Below are 20,570 nucleotides of genomic sequence, written 5' to 3' on the forward strand. Positions count from 1 at the left end.
AAGAGAAGACGGCCAGATTTTGACAGAAAAATGTATCCGCTCTCTTGATTAAATCCAAAGGGATTATTGAAGCAAAATCCAACAGACTTAATTGCCAAGATGAATAACACAGAAATGAAGGAGGCAGCTTAAAAAAATGATGGATATGGAAAGAGAAAATACAGGCAAAGGAACTATTTCCAAACAACTTTTAAACAAGTTGCCGGGATTGTAAAGCTTTTCACTTTTAAGCTTCAAAGGCTGCACCAGTATCACTGATTCACAAGCCTGTAAAATTGTCCATAAACCGACGCAATTATTACTCAGCTTGGTTCTTGGTTCTTCAGGTCCCATCCATGTATGAGTTACATTTGGCAGTGTGGAGTAATTTTAACTGTTTGAAAAAGAAAAGTCAGTGATCGCCATGTGGATTTGTCAAGCTTGGATCAATCCCACACAAACCCAGATGACCCCCGGCCAGTGGTGATTTATCACACTCTGCTGCCTTAACAGTGTCCACAAGCCTTTAGACTGACTGATGCAAGTGGCTGTTACATAACTGAGAAGAATTAACCAGGCACAGTCACGCCCTCTTGCTAAAACAATCTTTTCCTCTCTTCTCTTGAAAGCACAGACTTTTACAGACGGGGTTTTCAAATGTTGAAATGTTAATGTACAGATGAATAAGGCAGAAGAGAACAAGTCATGTAGGGTTGAGGAAATATTCTCTGTTCACCTATGCTTTTATTGAAGCTCTTGAGGATGGCTTTCTGTCTGCCTGGTCTTTTCAGCAGCCATGATGAATCAATCCCCCTTTCAGCCTGAGGTATCAAAGCTTCCCACAAAACACTGCTGCCTCAGACTGAAATGTCTGGTTCCTGGCTCTCAGTGCCTACTGGGAGAGCTCCCTCTCGCCAAACTACTCAGACTTGGGCTTAGATCCAAACGGGTGCCCTGAATTTAGCTCTGTCACCCTCACTGCCAGGAACAACGGAAGGCGAATGTTGGAAACTTTTACCTTAAATGTTGACACTTCACTATTTCTAATGGCTTTCCAGTCCAAATGGGACAATGGCAGCTTGTGAAGGGCAAACAGCGCAGGGAATTCACATCAGGGAACAATGTGGGGCAGCTTTGCAGGGTGGAGGGTATAGTGGAGCCTATAAATGTGATGGCAAAGCTGCAAGGGCTGGGTAGGGAGAGAGGAGACTGGAGATGATGATCTCCATCCAGGAAGGAGTAATGTAACAACTATGCATAGTTTGGATATCAGATTTGCTTGAAGGTAAATGGTTGATCTCTCACTGCAGGTGTGAATGCTGAGCAATGGTTTCTGTCTGATACAGGCTACAGGCAACCCCTTGCTATGATCAAATCTGATCATATGAACTGATATGAAACTGAAGTTATCTAAATGTTATTTTTTCATTTAGTTGAGTTATCAAATCTATTCAGTCAGTTTGGTCAGATTGAATCATATTACATAATACAAACACTTTGAGGAGGCTACACCTGGGGTTCAGCCAGTTTTTCAACAATTTATCTTATTTTACTTTTATCACATTTAAGCAATTCATCTTTGTCTATTCCTTTTAGCCAAACCATTTAATCCATTACTTTTGCAACCTAGTTTAGCACTTTCAGTTGGTTTTGCCATTATTTCTTAGCCAATTAGCCATCTATCGAGTCATTAATATTGATTGGTTTTCTACTTTTAACAAGTTAACAATAATTTGCTGTTTCAGTTCTTTAGTTCATTCTTACTTTTTAGCTATTTCAACCATGCATCACAACTAGCAATTCCATGTTTATCACTAGCACTAGCTAACTAGCAAAACAAGCAGTTATTCTGACTAATCATTTTAAATGTTTATGCATAAATGCCAGCAATACCAACCTCACTTACCAGTCTTGCTACCTCTTCCAAACTGGATATTACATCCTTCCAAGCTGGAGTTTGATGGTTAGCATGCCAACTTTCAATATAATTGAGTCTGGGGCTGGAAGTAGGCTATACAATAATAACTTTGACTATAGCAAAAGCAAAACTTACAATTAGCTCCTTTAGGTTATGTTGGAACCCTTTATAAATTTATTTTAGCTAGACTATAAATCAAAACATGTAGGTTTCAGTTGTCAAAATTGGATTCAATAGGTTAAATATAGACGAATTAGATGTCTCTGTGTTTGTTTTATGTCTATAATTTCTAATTAGCAAGCTGTACAGTCTTTCCAAGTTCCCCTGGAGCACTCCTGCTTCTGAATCACTGCTGGAGAGCTGTCCCAGTTTTACACCCACCCAAACATCTATACATCTGTCTGTCAGCACATTACACTGTTTCAGAGTTCAAAATCCCCAACAAAAGGCTAAAAAGGAAGGAAAAAAATGGCAACAAGTCAAAATAAGTAACTGGACTTTATTTTTTAAAGGTTTCTGTTTCTCCCTCTCTCTCAGCAACCCTACACTTATCTCTGAAATGTGGGGCAACATGAACAGTATTATACAAGAAAAAGTCAAATCTCAGTGTGTGGCAATGCAGATCACCAATTCACTCAATGTATGATGGTCACACTCTCCCACTGCCTATGTCCTGACAATGAAAATAAGGGTATGAAAAAAAAAGCCACATGTGAGTCTGATTGCATGCTTGTGTGCACCCACTGAGAAACTGCACCAACAGCGGGGCTCAAATTTCCTGAGGTGCGTGTACTTGTGTGTGTGTGTGCTCAAAGAAATCTAAACAATATGAAAAATGAAAGTAGTTATTTCTGCAACTAATCAACATGTCAAAACCTGATCTAGAATATCTGCATGTCTTCATATCACCATATTTTTATGGGATGAACATTTCTTAGATGTCTGATCGAACTAAAATAAATCAATAAGTTGAACATGTGCGTGCATGCATGCATAATCATTTAAGATTTTTGCATGAATAGTTTTTAGTTGCTACAGAGGGAGCAAGAAGAAAGAATTCAACTTAGTGACTGAGACATTTTCCCAATATTTTCCTCCTTTTCTTTCCAGAGGTTAAAGAAACTCAATCCGGAGTCAGTTCCCTCTCTTTTTATGAGTTGTGGAAGAGGGAAATAAATTTTGGCACACGCAAATTTTTACACGGCAAACCTTGGCCACATTTAGACAAACCATCATCTTATAAATGGGACGACTTCTGTTTCTAAAGGCTGGCATTGTCTCTCAAATTAAACCAGTTAAAGTTTGCACGCTTGTATTTATGGCTCTGATCAATTTTAACCAATTCAGTTGTTCTTTCCAAAAGCCTATCTGAAGTCAGCTGTCGTTACTTTGTGTTCCCACAGCCTATCTGCCACATCAGAGGTTTTGATATATATAATATGACCAGTCCCAAAAGGCCTGTAGGTCAGATTTAACAACCATTATCTAGGTAGCAACAGAGACAGACAATGCTAATATGTAACAATTCATTGAGTGTTCAAATCTAAATTGTTTTAATGACGTGTCCCGAAGTTTATTAGTCAATCCTGATCAAAAATTATACATAGTTCAATACAATCAAAAGGCAGCTGGACCCATTCTTAAGATTGGCGTCTGGATACCATGTGCTAAAACTTGCAGTGTCCAAACCAGTTCACCTCTTCATCATGACACCACCTCCACAAGATCTCTGGAATGTGACCCACTGGCAAACTAATAAGTCCTAATCACTGTCAGGAAGAGAGGAGCCACTTAGACATGACACGGACCAACTGGAAACCATTTGTGTGAATCAAGTGAACTTGTCCTAGATAATATTTTGCAGGTAATCTCCTTACTTAACATACATATAACATAAAGTACTGCTTTGACATCCTCATGCATAATAAGTTAATTAACTAAAACTTTGTCCATGTCTGACCCAATTACATAACTACATCAATCTTAAAATCCTATTTTAATTAACTTAGTTTATTTATTTACATATTTGCAAAGAAAAATGGCCACATATGACTCAGTATCCCAAGAGGCATCTTGTCAGTAAAGCTTGGAAGACACTGCCCTCTTTTGGTAATTCTGTATATAACCACAGCACAACAGTACACTGTACTATAAACACAGACTAATTTAAGTCTAATTTGCAGTGCTGAATATACTGTATATATAAACCACAGATAATATTTGATGTCCTGAAAACACATGTTTGCATATCTTGTTAACTCCAGTCTGGGTTTCTCAGTAGGCACCATTTTTCTGCTGAGACCTAAATATTTTGATTGGACCAAAGCCAACTTGGCCATGGTTTAGAAAAGAAAATATAATTTAAAACCTTGTTGAAGGCAATCATGCACTGCATAGCAGATGAAAGCTGAGAAGTAGAGCCAGGGGGAACTCTTTGAAGTGGACTTGTTTTTTTTAGATTAAGTTAATTTAGATGCCTCACCAAATTTGGTAAAAAAAAAAAACTGCAGTTAACTTTCTTTTCTTATATTCTGATTTGTTAAAATGCATCAGTACACTTTATTGCCCTCTGAACAGAAAGGTTTGGTCACTATTGTTACTGAAGTCCTGTATATCTGTAGATTATCTGATATAGGAAGTGAAAAATGAGACTCAAGCTGGTACAATTTAAATCCTATTATTTTATTATAATACATCAAAAACATGGACTGCAACAACATTGTCTGATTGTATTGCGACAATGACAACTCACTGAATATGCACTCTGGTTATCTGGCAGTTAGTATAGCAGCCAATATTTGGGTGTGATTAGCAAAAGCCAGCCTCAACATGGCCTTTTTTGTGCGCTTTGACGTGATGCCAGTGGTTGGGAGCAGACCTGAGATTAAATAAGCACTTGCAAATAATCCTTTAAAGTAGTCTCAACTTTGTATATTTCCAATACAGACAATATGATCTGCACCGACATATAGAAAGTATTTCACAGTAAGCTTAATCAAGTTTAATGCAACTGACCATCTGGATGCGTGAATTCAAAAACACCACAACTGATACTTCATGCAGGTTGAAATTAACAGTTATTTGCAACTACCATTCGATCCAGGTCCAGGATAGGAAGAGGGGTGTTGTTGGAGATTTTTGAGAGTTAGACTCTACTTTTTGGCGGTCTGAAGACGCTCTGACACGTTCTCCCAGTTGATTACATTCCATATAGCCTTAACATAGTCCGGCCGCACATTTTTGTACTGAAGGTAGTAGGCATGCTCCCATACATCAATACCGAGAAGAGGGATTAGACCTAAGGGTCAGAAAAGAGAAGGAATTTCTCAAACAACTCTTTTAGATCTGTGGCATTTAATGTGACTGAGATGGGAAATGTAGATCTGTTGCTCATAGTCGTTTTCCACTGACCTGTTGTCCCCTGCAGAGGATCCTGGTTAGCACAAGCAGCGATGCGAAGCCTTCCATTCTCCTTGTCATAACCCAGCCAGCCCCAGCCAGAACCCTGCACTGCTACGGTTGCAGCAGACATCCTCTCTTTCATCTTCTGGAAGGAGCCAAAGTCCCGTTTGATGGCTTCCATTAGCTCCCCTACAAGAAGGAAAACAGACACATGTCATTAGGGCACTAGACATTAAAAAGAAGTAAATAAACCAGGAGGGATTTTCAGTGAACTAACAGTATTAAAGGATATATATACACAAATTATCTGGAAGACAGCATACCTGTAAGCCGGTATACTCACTGAAAACCATCCTTCTATGTTTTTGCAATTTGGAAAATTAGCTGGATAATACTATGCTCGTTAAATAGGGGCCCAAAATAGCCTGTCCAAGCACCATTTAGACCACTAGGTGGCAGAATGGCTAAATAAATATATGGCTAAACAACATGAGTGTAACAACACAGATATCACAAGCTTTTGGTGTTATCAGGGTGAAGTGGAAATTTCCCATAAAAAAATCTTACTGAAGTGAACTATAGCTTACGGGTTGCTTGACTAAAGTTACACATTCACTTTGGCTTGCCTCTGTTCTGCACGGAGGATGTAGTACACTTTTTAGCTTGTCTGAATACATTCATACTCACAATATCTTATTTTGGAGTGATGTAGTGAGGGATTTAAGCTTCAACCATTCACTTTCTGTTATGGTTGGAAACCAAAAAGCGACAAAGTGCTGGTCCATCACTACAACCACTTTCATTGACAGGGTCATCTACGCTTTGGTGTGGTTAAAGGAATAAGTAGTTCAAGTAAATTTAACTGAAGGGGTACAAGCCAATGAAGGAAAATTGAAAGAATAAAGTTATTCACATTTTTTGCCTTACCCTGTGGCTCGCCTCCACCATTTGGAGAGAGGTTTGTCCAGAAGATAGTGTGGTTAATATGACCTCCTCCATTGAATTTCAGAGCAGACTGGAGAGTAACCTGTGAAGTCACATCCCCTAATAAGAAAATAAAGAACATCCAAGTAAATAAGAAGACATCGGATCTTACAGGAGCAATTTAGTGATTAATTTGCACAGCTCTGTGTTTGTACCCTTTGCCAGTGCCTCCTGATATTTCTCCTCTGTAACGTTCAGGTTGTTGACATATGTAGCATGATGCTTGCTATGGTGCAGCTGCATGATCTCTGCATTGATGTGGGGCTCCAGGGCACCATAGTCGTAGGTCAGGTCAGGCAGCGTGTGCTTCTGCCTCGATGCAGCTACCTGGTTTATAGTTTGGCTGAGGCTGGCTGCACACCTGAAACAGACCAGGGAAAAATACTTGCCTGACTAACATACCATGAACACAACGTTACGTCAGATTGAATGAGCCAATAATAAGGTCAAATTTCTAACTTTCTATTTTCAAAATAACTTGGCCATCTGTTGTGGGTCACGCCATTAAAGTTACTCAATATTAACCAAAGATTAGCACATGTTAGATAATCAGTTGCCAGTTTGTGCAAGTGTCGCAAAGTGACCTAAATGCCTCATGCTGTTTCTGAATCCACATTGTAGCGTTTGTTTGTTTGTCAGATATTGAATGTAGCACGGAGTTAGCTATGTATGAACGAGTGTGTCTAATTATTACAATAATCGGCTAACAACCCCACAGACAAGCCCATGAATGTATGACCGCACGACAGTTTAAATAAAATCCTACATAACATTAGGTGCGCCACAGCCAGGCTAACATGGTTGAGCTGCTAAACTAAGTTAGCATCCTCGCTAGCTGTTAGCTTCGAATAAATGAATAACTGAAGTTCATGAACAAAGGGTCAGCTGTCCTCATTCACTGTGCACTTTGAACAGAGCAATGGCACCAAGTTGGTAAGTTGATGGGAGTTTTTACCTGCGTATCTGACCAACTCTGCAAAGCATGTTCACGTTCAGTTTTCACGGGGCAGGATGGACCAACTGCTGCTAGCTGCCCTTGAACCGAGCAGCTTCAACTTGACAGCGCACTCGACCGTACCATTATCGTCACATGGGCGGGGGGTGTTGCCCAGAGTGGGCAGGAGGTAAATACACGTTGCTGTGATAACTGACGCCACGACTCCTCTCGGAAATATCATTAGATGATATATAATTAAACGTGATCTTAAAACTTAGGTATATATTGATATTTATTTAAATCTATTAGATGGTGCATTTCAACCCTCCCTCTGACATAACACTCTTTTACACGCCCTGCTTCTGGCTGGCTTTCTGTTCATAAAAGTGCACAAGATCATTATGAACGAAGCATATAGTTATAAAAAAGTAAAATAAAAAATAAGTGCTTCAGTTCAATTTAATTCACTTAAATCAAATGCTACTTTCGATTTGAAGCCTTTGGCTTCAGTCTGAGATGTATAGCATGTACTAAAAAATATAGTATAGCCATAATAACTGTTGTTACATATATTAACATGTAGGCTAGATAAATTAGCACAATTATCAAAACTAACAGCACATGATCACGTGAACGTATCTGCTACCACATCGGAGTCAATGCCAGAGATCGTCTATGTTGAGGCACAGTACTCACACGAGACTTAAAATAGCGAGAACTTTAACGTTTTCAGTTAAAGGCGTGTGTTCACATTTTCCCCCAATTACTGTGGGGAGCTCATGCACACAAACAGTTTGCTTAGATAAAATAGGGGGGTCGGATTCAGACCGGGATTTCAGGAAAGGGGCAGCAACCAGTGATCTTTCGTTCGAGTCTTTCTGTTTTCTTGAATAATTATTTAGTACTGGAGGCACATCTTTTTAAAGGGCATCACAACAAGAAAACACAGCAACAGTGGTTTTATAAGTCCTTTTTTTAATGTATATATTTTTAATTCTTAAAGAAGGATAGTAACTAAAGTTGTTGTTATAAATATAGTAAGTTAGAAAGTACAGTAGCAGCGTCGTATCTCTTTCATGTCTCGTCTGCGCTTTAGGATGTGGAGAATCGCCGCGGAGTGAGAGGTCTTTCCACTCTCCCTCCTCTCTGGTCGTACTCTGCAGTAGCAGCAGCGCGAGCGCGGCCGCCAGAGCCATTCTGTCCTGTCGAGGGTGAGGAAGAAGATGATGATGATGATGATTACGCCGAATCGAGCAAACTATATGTAAATCCACAGCGAACATCTGAACGTAGTTGTACCATTTTTGCGTCGTACTCAAAACCACCGAAGCCGAGGGGATCTAGAAACATCGAAAGAAACAGGCCCGGTAAGTGCTTTTCTCTTTTTTCTTTTTTCTTTTGACGGGCTGAAGGCCTGTTATCTGCTGCCAAGAGCCCGCTAGTTTCAGGAAAAGGAGCGCAAGGGAGGGAGTCATTTCCTTCACCGCCATTTTGTGATAACAAGGAGCCGAAAACAGAGCCAAGAATTGCATGCTGCCAGACGTAACATAAAGGAAACATCTTAATCTCAACGCCGTAGTTTCGCAAGCCTCTGTTTATTTTAGCGAGCGGATGCTAAATGTTGTTAGCAGCCGAGGGTTAACCTTGGTTAGCTTATTTTCTATTCCTTTGCTATCCATCGCTGCTGCTGCTGCTTGCCACACCAGCTCAGCTAACAGCAAATTAGGATCGACAGCTCGTATTAACTGGTAATGTTAACCTTTTAGTTAGTCGACCAGTCAGTTAAGTTGGTTGTTACTTGCATTATCATTTTATTAGCGAGAAAAAAAACACTGCTTTTGTTGCAATTCAGCAAAGTTGTCCTACAGGTCATATTTGACTGCGTGCAAAGAAACGGCCAACGCGTTACAGCTCAAGAAAACCTGAATAATAATTATTTCCTGTCATATTTATTTCTAGACTTCACAATGACCAACGAGGAGCCTCTTCCCAAGAAGGTGAGTGTCTTTCTTTTCTTGATTAAGTACTATCTCATTTGGTTATGTGTCACGATCCGCTTCGTGTCTGCATACGAGCTTTAGTTAATGGCTGGGCTTATACTTTCTCTAACCAGTCCTTGCTTTTTCTCTTTGCACAGGTTCGCCTCAGTGAATCTGACATGAAGACCCTGACCAGAGAGGAGCTGTGCACCAGGTAGATGAAGGCTCTGCAAATGCAGCAGGATTATTATATTTGTTGGAGAAGTATGATTTGTTGAGCATTTCATGTTTACACATCTTCTTGTCCCTCTTAGATGGAAACAGCATGAAGCATATGTCCAGGTCCTGGAGGCCAAATATGCAGAGCTATGTTGTAAGTACATCTGCTGTTACATAAGTGTTATCTGATAAAACATAAACATTAAAACCTCTAGTCTTGCCAGCTATTTTGACGGCAGACGTTTATTAGACTTGGCACATTATTTCTTCCAAATTTGTTCTGTTTATGGGAGATGGATTCTTTGTTGATGCATTTGCTTTTCTGTCCCGCTTCACTGTCTTAGCCAATGATGTGCCAGGGCTGAAGGAGTCGGAGGAGAAGCTCAAGCAGCAGCAGCAGGAGTCTGCACGCAGAGAGAACATCTTGGTCATGCGGCTTGCCACCAAGGAGCAGGAGATGCAAGAGTGCACAGTATGTATCTACTCCTTAACACTTTAAATATGATTTTGGGGAAGTAAAGTCTCTTTTTTTTAAGTTAATAAAAGAATCACAAGTGCACTAAAGACCCCCCCTCGACTATTACTGAACTGTTACTAGTGCTCTGTCCTCACTGACCCCGCTTAGAGTTAGTAAGAATATATCACTCAGCTATTTTAATTTGATCCTAAGTGAAGTCAAGTCATTAGCTGGTAAGACAGGTTTTGATTAAAATCATTCCAGCACTGTACTTTACATTCATTCATTGTCAAGATGAGCATCCGTTGCTGTTATCAGATTGACAGCTCAGTGGATCGCTCTGTGGCCTTACGGCTGCACATGCCACTCTTCTAGTTCAGCTGAGGTGAGCTACACTGTAAAGACTAGGGCTGTAAAGGTTTTAACCTTGGAACCGAGCAGTCACTTTACTTATAACCACTTAGTTGTAAAGAGCAGGAGACCATCTCTGACTGAATCACCTGAATTGGCCGACATGTTAGTCGCACCATTTTGCCTCTTGTGTAAATGTATTCAAATCATTTCTGTGGAAATTTGAGGTCTGCATAACTGTGGCCTTGACAGGTGAGTTTTTGTTTGTTGTTGCTCGCTGGTCTTCCTTGAATGAATCTTTTTCTCTGGGTGTGTCCAGGAAAGCAACTCATGTTGAAGAATTTGAATACATTTTTGATTCAACTCCATAATGCTTGTAGTAGTTACAGAAATGTTAAACTGTGAACTGATCTAAATTTTACATCTGGGTAGTGTCCATTACTGGTTGATAGTAAAATCGAAAAGCCAACTGGTTCTCTTAAAAATACAGCTGGATTTTAACCAATTTCTTTTTAGTTACTTTTTAGCTTTGGGGAAAAATGTTAGTTAAACTCCATCAAGTGGAGACAGGGCAGGTTGTTAGTAGAGATGTGCTCCACATTGCCAGTCATTAAGACCTGTTTGTTTCATCCTGCAGACCCAGATCCAGTACCTCAAGCAAGTCCAACAGCCGAGTGCGGCCCAACTGCGGTCATCCATGGTGGACCCAGCCATCAACTTGTTTTTCCTCAAAATGAAGGCTGAACTGGAACAGACTAAAGACAAACTGGAGCAGGCCCAAAATGAACTGAGTGCCTGGAAATTTACACCTGATAGGTAAAGACAATCAAAATAACTCCCCCCCTCAAAAAAAAGTCAAGACTTCCTCACGCCCCCCCACCCTCACTCTCACTGCAGGCATGCAGGAACAATGGTGGGGGGAAGGCTGACACATGCTGTACTCACCACGAGACTTTACAGAAAGCCAGTCACTGCAAAACAAAACTGTTTTTGTACTCTTGCACTGTGCCAGCTACATATCACATAACCTAACGTGAAAAGACAGTATGGTCAGGTGACACTTGTGTTTCAGCTCTCTCCCCCTCGTATCCCCCCCTCACCGTCCAAGGGCCTGAAGGAGTCCGGACTGTTCCTGAAGAGGTGGTCACTCACTCCCCGACACGGATATGCCCTCCCCACCCCCTCAGCTCAAACCAGACAGTTCACACATTAAATAGGGGGGTTATGGTGGAGGTTGAGTCAGGCAGGGAGCATCCCTAGCCTCAGACAGCAATTGAACATTTTAAAGACAATTCCCATACTCGGTTTATAAAAAAGACATTTAACTGTGGATTACACCACACACATACCTGCTAGTCTGCCTGAGAAACGTAAAGACTTTTTGGACAGTCTAGACACATTGCAGTAACATGAGGAAAGTTCTAGGATTTAAAAGTAAGACTTCGGGGGGGAAAGAGCCACTAGAAATGATGTTAAGACTGTGGTGGAGCCAGATCCTCGGTCCGCAAGGGACGATGGTTCAGGCATGAGAGTCCAGTCGCCTGTGTCTCTGGACATGGGCCCGCTCACGGTAGAGTGTATTTACATGTTTTTATTTTGTGACTTGTTTCTTTTTATTGGCATTTAATTTCTTTCTCTTGTTTCTCTGAAACAAACACTTACTGCAGTGTGTGTGTATGAACTGAGAAGCACAATTGGCCTGGTTGTTTAAAATTTGCACTTTAATCATGAGTTAAGCTGAATGCTTAATTCATTGGATACATATGGAAACACACTGCTGTAGGTGAACTGAGTCCTGTTTCAAGTTGTGAATGCAAATGTCTAACAAGTCATGTTATGAGTTGATGAGAATGTATTGATTGTATTTCTGTGTATTTTTGTGATTGACCTCACGATCTCTTCCCTCAGCCAGTGCACTTAGAGCAGGTTAGACATGTCTTTGTCACCACTGTGGCACAGATCTTAAGCCACTGTTTTCACAATAAGAGCGCACTGTGATTATGTTTTTCTGTCTTAAAAAACAAAAATTCATACTCGGGTCTCACCACTGAGGCAGTGAGATTTGAGCTGGCAGTGTTTATACAGCCTGTTGTCAGCTAAAACACATTTCTCCCCAGGATCTTAGATAATTGAATGGTTTTTCTAACTACCAATTTAGATGAGAACCAGTGCATACAGCTGAGTAAAAAATAAGCAGCGCTTAAACCTTTTGGGGCAACACATGTTTTTTTGGGTCGGTTTTCTGAGCTAGTTTGAAATAACTATCACCAGTTGAATGACTTTTTTTCAGATGAGTATGTTGCCATGATTGTTAATGTTTCAGTGCCCTCTGGCCATATGACTTTCATAGGCATTCCTAGATTGAAGTTAATTATGGTTTGATATAATTTGTGTGCCATTTTTGTGCCAATTCAGCATCTTGATTATGCTTTTAAGAAGCCCTAATCATCAATTATTGCTTATGTAATGTGAACAGGTGTCAGGATTCCTCGACCCATTGTAAAGTTGAGAAAGCAGCTCCCTCAGTAATTTGATTCAACTGTTGAAGCACCTGCTCTAATGTATTTCTGGGGATGACTACACACTACCGGTGGCTCGTTCTTGCAGTGCACATTTCCATTCTTGCTACATATAGTTATGGGTTATTTAAATTGTAGGTTTCTTGTGGTGTTTTCATGCTAATGTTACTCTGCTCTGTGACATTTCCATTCTGCTTGTTCCTCACACCCAGCGATGTGGCAGCTTCATTTGAATTTGCGACTCTGGTAGTGACAGAATTTGCTACTGTTCATTTTTTGAAGTGCTCACTTTTCTTCTTCAATATGCAACACGGTGAACAAGTTGTAGCGCAACACTGAGTGCTTTCGTTCCATAGCAATGTGGGTCTAGCTTGCTTTGTTTGGGTTTGTAGCCACAACAAGGACTTTTAAATGTGCTGAGTAGGAATTTATAATCCAAGTTTTTATTTAGTCTGAAAAAAGCCAGCTGGGACCACTACAAGAATATCATTTACATTTATTTGTACAGATTTGTGGCAGTGGGTTGCTGAAAATGGAATGAAATGAAATTTGTGTTGTGACTAGGGTCCTGTAGGGACGGCCTGGGCGAAGTGTTTCTGTCGGCCCTTGGCACGTCGGGAAGTGGGTCAGACAGTTGGAGCAGATCAATGGCATCTCTTTGCCTGTTGTTTGTCTCTTGGTTCACTGTGTGATGTGAGACTTGTTTCCCTTGCAGCCAAACGGGGAAGAAACTGATGGCCAAGTGTCGAATGCTGATTCAGGAAAACCAGGAGCTGGGCAGGCAGCTGTCCCAGGGACGCATCGCCCAGCTGGAGGCTGAGCTGGCCCTGCAGAAGAAGTACAGCGAGGAGCTCAAGAGCAGTCAAGACGGTGAGAGCGCGAGCGCCGTCGACGTTTCACAGCCTGCCTGCTTTGTCACGTGTACGACTTTAAACATGCAGCTGTTTAATTTTTGCCTCTCCTCTGTGTCTGTCCCCGATCCCATCACCTTCCAGAGTTGAATGACTTTATCATCCAGCTCGACGAGGAGGTGGAGGGGATGCAGAGCACCATCCTCGTCCTGCAGCAGCAGCTGAAAGACACGCGACAGCAGCTGACTCACACTCAGGGGGCTCTGGCCGGACCCAGCAGGACTTCACCCACCGCCTCCAGCTCATCCGCCGAACCGTCCACCCAGCCCGAGCAGGCCAGCGCACCCTCCGAACCAATGGGCAAAGACTACGGGAGGGTCTCCAACGGACCAAGCAACGGCAACTCTTCCCAGAGGAGCGAGACCACTACGCCCAGCCTCTACCGGGAGGTCAGCAGCACCGAGGAAGACTTTCCCATGTCCCCCATGGTCTCCAGCCCCGGCGAAGCTGAGACCAAACTGTCCAACCACTCGGAGGAGGCGTCAGGGAGTCAGACTGCGGCGGGGAGAGTGGGAGGACCTGTGGGTTTCGGGAGCCAGCTGAGCGCGGGGTACGAGAGCGTGGACTCTCCGACGGGCAGCGAGACGTCACTGACTCAGCACTCGAATGACACAGACTCCACCACTGACCCCCACGAGGACAAGGCGGCCGTGGTGACCAAGGGCACCAGGACTGCAGGGTCACGGCACGCTCAGAACGGCCTGGACTCCAGCACGAGCGACAGTGCAGTTTTGTAATGTACCTTGACATGTACTGTCTTTTCCCCTCTTCTTTTTTTTAATACAATATACAAACAAGGCAACAATTGCATAGTCTGTAACACAGCGCTGCTGCCCAAGACGTTTTGTTTTCACCCTCCTCCCTTTGCCTATTGTGAAGCCTCTGTCACACTTGTGTTGCTAAACGGGGATATAACAGGAAAGGGTTAATGTTAGATTTGAATTGCGTGGATGTATGATTTAAAAACTAGTACGTTTCATTCTGCTGTTTATTTGAGCACGTCTATGCTGTTCTTGTTTGAGCTCTTGACACTGAAATCAGGCATCTGGTGTTGTAACTCATCGTCAAAAGTCAGTAAAATCACTGAAACACACTAGCTTCGCAATACTCAAGGTCATTTTTAGATGTTGGCCTGTGTTTGTTTTATTTTTTTTTTGTTAAATACAGTTAAAATTTTTCATTGACACAAAAAATTCTGTTAAAAAGATTCTGTTCAATTGTGAGTAGTTTATATGCGATGTTCATATTATTCTGACTTCAGTCCTTTTCATGTACTGACCAAATACCAATAAAGATTTTTAATACTATACAGTGAAACCCATTATTACTAGCTATCAGTACATTCATATGAAAAGTTAATTCACATAAACATATAACCTGTGGGCTTAGCTGAAGCATACGTATATAAAAGGACTGATGAATCTCAACAGCTGAAGTCATATTTTATAGTCAAATTATAGTTATTTAGGTTGTTTTTTTCTGCTGTGACTAACATTGCAGATATTTCATGGCAAATCATTGACACAGAAAGAGGTGTAAAGGAACAGGATACAAGACAAGTAGGAAACATATGTATGCAACTAAATTGAAGTTGGCTATACAAATTGTGCTGTTTGCATAAATGTATAAGTCCAGTTGAGGGGATGTGATTTCTGTCAACATGAGAATTGAACACACAACCTTTAACCATCATCTCTCTTTCTGAACACTGACATGAAGGAGCTGTCAACCTGTCTGTGCATTTGTGTGTGTGTGTGTGTGTGGGGGGGACTTGGACAGTAAAGAAAGTGATAAACACCACAAAAATGCTGCTAATTATCTGATTTAAAACACCTGTGTGTCAACCTGCCCTCAGAGGTGGCCTTTGTGAGTGAAAATTAATAGACATGTACCACTCAAACTCACGCTTTCCTAACTGTTATCACATAAAGTTGTGTGTGTGTGTGTTTCAAAGAGATTTCACATAAATGCGTGGGGGAAAAAAGGAGGTCAGAAGTTGATGAACTGCAGAGATTGATGAGTTGGTCTCAGCTGTGGCTCTGAAAAAAAGAGGACACACAGTAAATGATTATCCCGGTTTTATGACAGTAATGTAGGTGATAAACATCACAAACATCCCGTTGGCATTAATTACTATCATAATAATTAACACAAACAAACAGGATGTGATATAATGCTACCTGACATTTTATGAATGAACTTCTCCCTCCACAACAGGTGGTGGCGCTGTGGTGCAGCTCGGTGACAGTGGGGCAGCAGCAGAGCAGACCCACCTCCACTGTGGAGCCGTGTCAACAGTGCAGAGCCCTGAGACGGTGCAGTCAAGTCAGTGTGGAAGGAGACGATACAGCTTCAGCTAACCCCAAAACCTCCGAGGTGAAGTGAAGAAAGGACTCAAACTCCGACCAGCCGCACATCAACATGAACACCGAGCCTGTTGTCATCGTCTCTGCTGCACGGACTCCTATCGGTAAAGTAACACACACTGCTCACCACACCAACAACACTCATTCATTTATTACACTAGTTCACGTTGCTACTTCACTGTTGCTACATTTCGCTGTAGCTAAGTTGTTGAACTGGCTGTACCGGAAAAATATGTTTTTATTTTTTTGTTATAAATTCATCAAAGTCATTTTACTGACTACTTATCTATTTCCTGGTCTGTCTCTCTGTCTTAAGTCTTTTAATTAAGTAAAGTGGTTGATGTCATTCATTTAAATACGCCCGTGTGGGCTGTGGGCTCTGATTGGTCCCTTCCTTGGTCCGGAGAATTCTTTGTCCTCTGATTGGCTGTCTCGTCATAGTGCCACGGCGCACGAGCCTCATACCATTGGCTACCATTGGCCCCAATAAGGGTCACAAGCAGACACACAGACATTTGTCAAGTATCCTAAAATTAAAAAAGAAAAGAAAACTATGACAAAATAATACATCACTTATAAAGAACCTGCTAAAAACAAACTGAAAGACCTAGGCTATTTGTTTAATTGATTAGGCTGGAGAATCGATTTATGGAGAACTAATGGACATCAAATTTCAACACAGTATGAAACATATTACTCTGTGGTTGGGAGCTATGATGTAAATATAGATGAGTATGATGAAGTGTCAAAATTGCTCGCAATTTATGTTTCAACAAAAACTGACACAAACAAAGTGATATTTCGAGAGGAAAAAATAATAATGTCACTAAACTCTTTCCTTAGGTACACACTTTGATTCAGTTAAACCAGTTACCAGCAGAGGTCTTTTAAAAAAAAAAAGAAAAAGAAGCTGAGGGTGAACGTTGTAGTAGTGAGTTGACATTCCTGATTCATACAATATCTTCCCATTTTTCCTCAGGGTCCTTGAATGGCGCTCTGTCCACGGTGCCTGTGCATGACCTGTGTTCGGTGGTGATCAAGGGCGTTCTGCAGCGTGCTGCTGTGAAGCCAGAAGAGGTCTCTGAGGTTATCATGGGACATGTCCTAACAGCAGGTAGATACAAGTCTGTATTACGGCGGAGGTCTCATATTCATGTGTTGGGTAATGTTACCTTGATCTGACATCTCTTGTGCAATGTTTTTTTTCCCACTTGGCTTGACAGACTTTTTCTTCCTGGTGTTCACCTTTTATTGTGTTTCCTTCAGGTAGTGGACAGAACCCGGCACGACAGGCCAGCGTTGCGGCAGGGATCCCCTACCCTGTCCCAGCATGGAGCTGCCAGATGGTGTGTGGCTCTGGGTTGAAGGCTGTATGTCTGGGAGCTCAGTCCATCCAGGCCGGGGAGTCCACTGTGGTGGTGGCGGGGGGCATGGAGAGCATGAGCAGGGTATGTTACAACACAACAGCTGCTGAGTGTTAGGAAACTGACAACAGGGTGTGTAACCTCAGTGCTTTTTAGGTACTGACTGACATGCCAATGTCACTATTCACTCATTATTTTATTAGATTTAGCCGGAGTAGATACAAAACACATTTATAACTATAGATCAATGTTCTTGTACAGTCATCGTGTTTACATAACATTTACATTTTGGGCTCTTAAATTGTTAATTCTTTGGTTGAGTAAGACAGTAAAATAAAATATTGTTTTTGTTGACAGTGCCATGTATTTGATTGCCATTAGTATGCAAAACACAAATGACACAGTCCTGCAGCAGTTCTTCAGAGATAGTGGGGAAATGCATGTTACAGCATCCCACAGTCAAAGATGGAGACTTGAAATGTTTTCTTTTGTCCAACCCGATCATCCCATACTTACAGATGTTTACTTTACAATAACGCATGTCAAAGAAAAGCATCAAATCTTCTGCTTTTGAAATGGCAAAGAAGCTAAAACTGAGTTTCCTTCGACACCTCAGGCTCCTCACACGCTGCAGATGAGAGCAGGAGTGAAGATGGGTGATGCCTCGCTGCAGGACTCCATGGTGGCAGACGGCCTGACAGACGCTTTCCACAGCTATCACATGGGCATCACAGGTCTGGATCTGTTTGATGTTTTAAATTATTTTAAAAGTAGGTAACATTATGCTAATATGTCTTTTTTTTTCTTCTATCAGCTGAGAACGTGGCAAAGCAGTGGAGCGTCAGTCGAGAGGAGCAGGACCGGTTTGCTGTCCAGTCCCAGAACAAAACAGAAGCTGCACAGAAAGCAGGACATTTTGATCAGGAGATCGTCCCCATCATGGTGCCATCCAGAAAAGGCAATTTTATTACTAGTTATTATTGTATTTCAGAGATATTCTCATCTGCCCTAACTGTATATACTGTAATATCAATTTCTCACCCATTCAGGCCCAGTGGAGGTGAAGGTGGATGAGTTTCCTCGTCATGGCAGCAGCATGGACAGCATGTCCAAACTCAGACCTTGCTTCGTCAAGGACAGCAGTGGCACCGTCACCGCTGGAAACGCCTCAGGTTCGAGTGTCTGTGCTTGTGAACTTGAAACATTCACTGAGATGTTGGTGATGCTGCTTGAGTCTGAATTCCTAGGTAAAATTATTAAAGCTGCATTTATCTTCCTGCTGTAGGTATAAATGATGGAGCAGCAGCGACTGTCCTCATGAGCCAATCAGAGGCTGCGAGACGTGGCATTAAACCAATGTGCAAGATTGTATCGTGGGCTCAAGCTGGTCTTGACCCGTCCATCATGGGAACTGGACCAATACCAGCCATCAGGAAAGCGGTGAGAAGTCAGCAGCAAATATAATTCAACTTAAAGGGATAGTTTAACATTTTGGCAAATTGGCCCATTGCCATAATCCCTATAGTTTTAGGAGTAGGTTCGTTACCTTTAATTGTCAGTGCAAGCTATTTTTAGAACGGCGCTATGCGCTGGAGGCTAATAGGATTTCTTGGTTTCCCTCATCAAACTCATCAAATACACAATCCAACAACTCCAAAACGTTCTTGTGGACAAGTTGTGACCTGCACATTCACCACGCTATGAGGTAACGGAACTTTACACGACAGAGTTGTTTTCTCGGCGGCTTTGCCGTTCTAAAAATAGCTTGCACCGACAATTATAAAGGTAACGAATCTACTCCTAAAACTATAGGGATTATGGCAATGGGCCAATTTGCCAAAATGTTTAACTATCCCTTTAACATGGATGGAAAAAAGGTTTTTTATATTAATTTGTGGTCTCACTCTTTATCAGGTTGAGAAAGCAGGCTGGCAGCTGGACCAAGTGGATTTATTTGAGATCAATGAAGCATTCGCTGCCCAGTCCATTGCTGTGGTCAAAGAGCTCGGCCTGAATGTCGACAAGGTGATTCATGATTATCACTCTGAAGTTCAAAAAATGAAGTCATCCATATCCCTAAAAAGCCAAGGGGCCTAGTTGTACAACTGAGTACAGCTCCTTTTGTTATGTGTTTCCTCCCGTAGGCTATAATCACCAAAGCCTGTGCATATTCTCATTTGTATAATCACCAAACAAAATGCATATTATAATGAGGTTTACACATCATTTAACCTTCACCTCACTGACCTCAACCTTTTTGTCCACTCCTCAGGTGAATGTGAGTGGTGGTGCGATTTCTCTGGGCCATCCCATCGGTATGTCTGGCTGCAGAGTGCTGGTGACTCTGCTGCACGCGCTCCAGAGAACTGGAGGACGCAAGGGAGTGGCGTCCCTTTGCATCGGAGGAGGGATGGGCATCGCCATGTGCGTGGAGAGGTCTTGAGATGAAGATGAGATTGTTGCACTCCATCTCATTTTAATGAATATATAAGGATATAAAATGGATTTTATTGTTTACACTGCAGGGTATGAAATGGTAACGGTTTTAAGTGATATAAGTGTATGTTTCTGATTGTCGGGGAGCTTGCCATTCACACTGTGAACTTCACTTAACTTTGAACTTCTCAGGTTCTAGATGTGAAGCATGTGGCTTAATGTTAAGGCACTACAAGTCTAAATTACTGTATGTTAGTCTAGTCTATGACTGCTTAAATAAATAGTGTCTTATAATTGCTCTTACAACTTGGTTTTTAGATGTGCTGAACGTGCACCATAGTCCAGTCAGTAAATGAGATTTGATGTTTTCCTTTAAAACCAGCTGTTCTCAGTTGCCTATACAACTGATAAAGTGATGCACTAAAACTAAGCTTTAGATCCCGGTGTATACAGTCTTTAGCATATGCAACTTTCTCTGTAAAGTATCAGTTTTAACTTGGTGTAATTTAATACATGTAATTAGCATTGATAGATGAAGCTTGCTCTAAAAACATTCCAATATCGTCCCATGTGTTATTGGACCTTCATTCTCTGATCAACTGTGCAGGCAGTAGCCTTGAAACAAAGCTAAGTGCCATAAGGTTAAGTATACTAGCCTTCTCTAACCTAGTGCTTCCTGTACATGGTACCCATGTTTGTGAAAATGTTTCTTGTAATGTAGCCGATATAAAATAAAGAATTAAGGAGT

General features: G+C 41.6%; 4 protein-coding genes and 1 long non-coding RNA gene across 5 annotated transcripts; 3 read left to right on the top strand and 2 right to left on the bottom strand.

Annotated features, from left to right (window-relative positions):
* Positions 1-4,558: 4,558 nt before the first annotated feature.
* On the bottom strand, positions 4,559-7,356 carry sod2 (superoxide dismutase 2, mitochondrial). The gene is made up of 5 exons (XM_084000701.1): positions 7,239-7,356; positions 6,439-6,644; positions 6,227-6,343; positions 5,309-5,488; positions 4,559-5,195 (listed from the first exon to the last, which is right to left on the bottom strand). Exons 1-5 carry the CDS (start codon positions 7,265-7,267, stop codon positions 5,050-5,052), a joined length of 678 nt encoding a protein of 225 aa, XP_083856827.1. The 5' UTR covers positions 7,268-7,356; the 3' UTR covers positions 4,559-5,049.
* On the top strand, positions 7,300-11,050 carry LOC311007496 (pre-mRNA-splicing regulator WTAP). The gene is made up of 7 exons (XM_084000702.1): positions 7,300-7,407; positions 8,317-8,587; positions 9,180-9,217; positions 9,358-9,413; positions 9,514-9,572; positions 9,763-9,890; positions 10,864-11,050. Exons 3-7 carry the CDS (start codon positions 9,188-9,190, stop codon positions 11,044-11,046), a joined length of 456 nt encoding a protein of 151 aa, XP_083856828.1. The 5' UTR covers positions 7,300-7,407; positions 8,317-8,587; positions 9,180-9,187; the 3' UTR covers positions 11,047-11,050.
* A 605-nt stretch (positions 11,051-11,655) lies between these two features.
* LOC311007494 (pre-mRNA-splicing regulator WTAP-like) lies at positions 11,656-14,963 on the top strand. The gene is made up of 3 exons (XM_084000700.1): positions 11,656-11,796; positions 13,461-13,615; positions 13,741-14,963. The coding sequence occupies exons 2-3, from the start codon at positions 13,480-13,482 to the stop codon at positions 14,391-14,393; spliced, it is 789 nt and encodes a 262-aa protein (XP_083856826.1). The 5' UTR covers positions 11,656-11,796; positions 13,461-13,479; the 3' UTR covers positions 14,394-14,963.
* LOC311007498 lies at positions 14,421-15,968 on the bottom strand. Its single transcript, XR_014596423.1, has 2 exons — positions 15,837-15,968; positions 14,421-15,695 (listed from the first exon to the last, which is right to left on the bottom strand). It is a non-coding gene; the product is annotated as an uncharacterized lncRNA (long non-coding RNA).
* Positions 15,936-20,566, top strand: acat2 (acetyl-CoA acetyltransferase 2). The gene is made up of 9 exons (XM_084000699.1): positions 15,936-16,126; positions 17,002-17,136; positions 17,289-17,470; positions 18,003-18,120; positions 18,201-18,344; positions 18,436-18,558; positions 18,672-18,826; positions 19,301-19,411; positions 19,659-20,566. Exons 1-9 carry the CDS (start codon positions 16,078-16,080, stop codon positions 19,827-19,829), a joined length of 1,188 nt encoding a protein of 395 aa, XP_083856825.1. The 5' UTR covers positions 15,936-16,077; the 3' UTR covers positions 19,830-20,566.
* The last annotated feature ends 4 nt before the right edge of the window (positions 20,567-20,570 follow it).

Source organism: Trachurus trachurus (assembly GCF_905171665.1).
Source record: "Trachurus trachurus genome assembly, chromosome: 24".
Classification (NCBI taxonomy): Eukaryota; Metazoa; Chordata; class Actinopteri; order Carangiformes; family Carangidae; genus Trachurus; species Trachurus trachurus.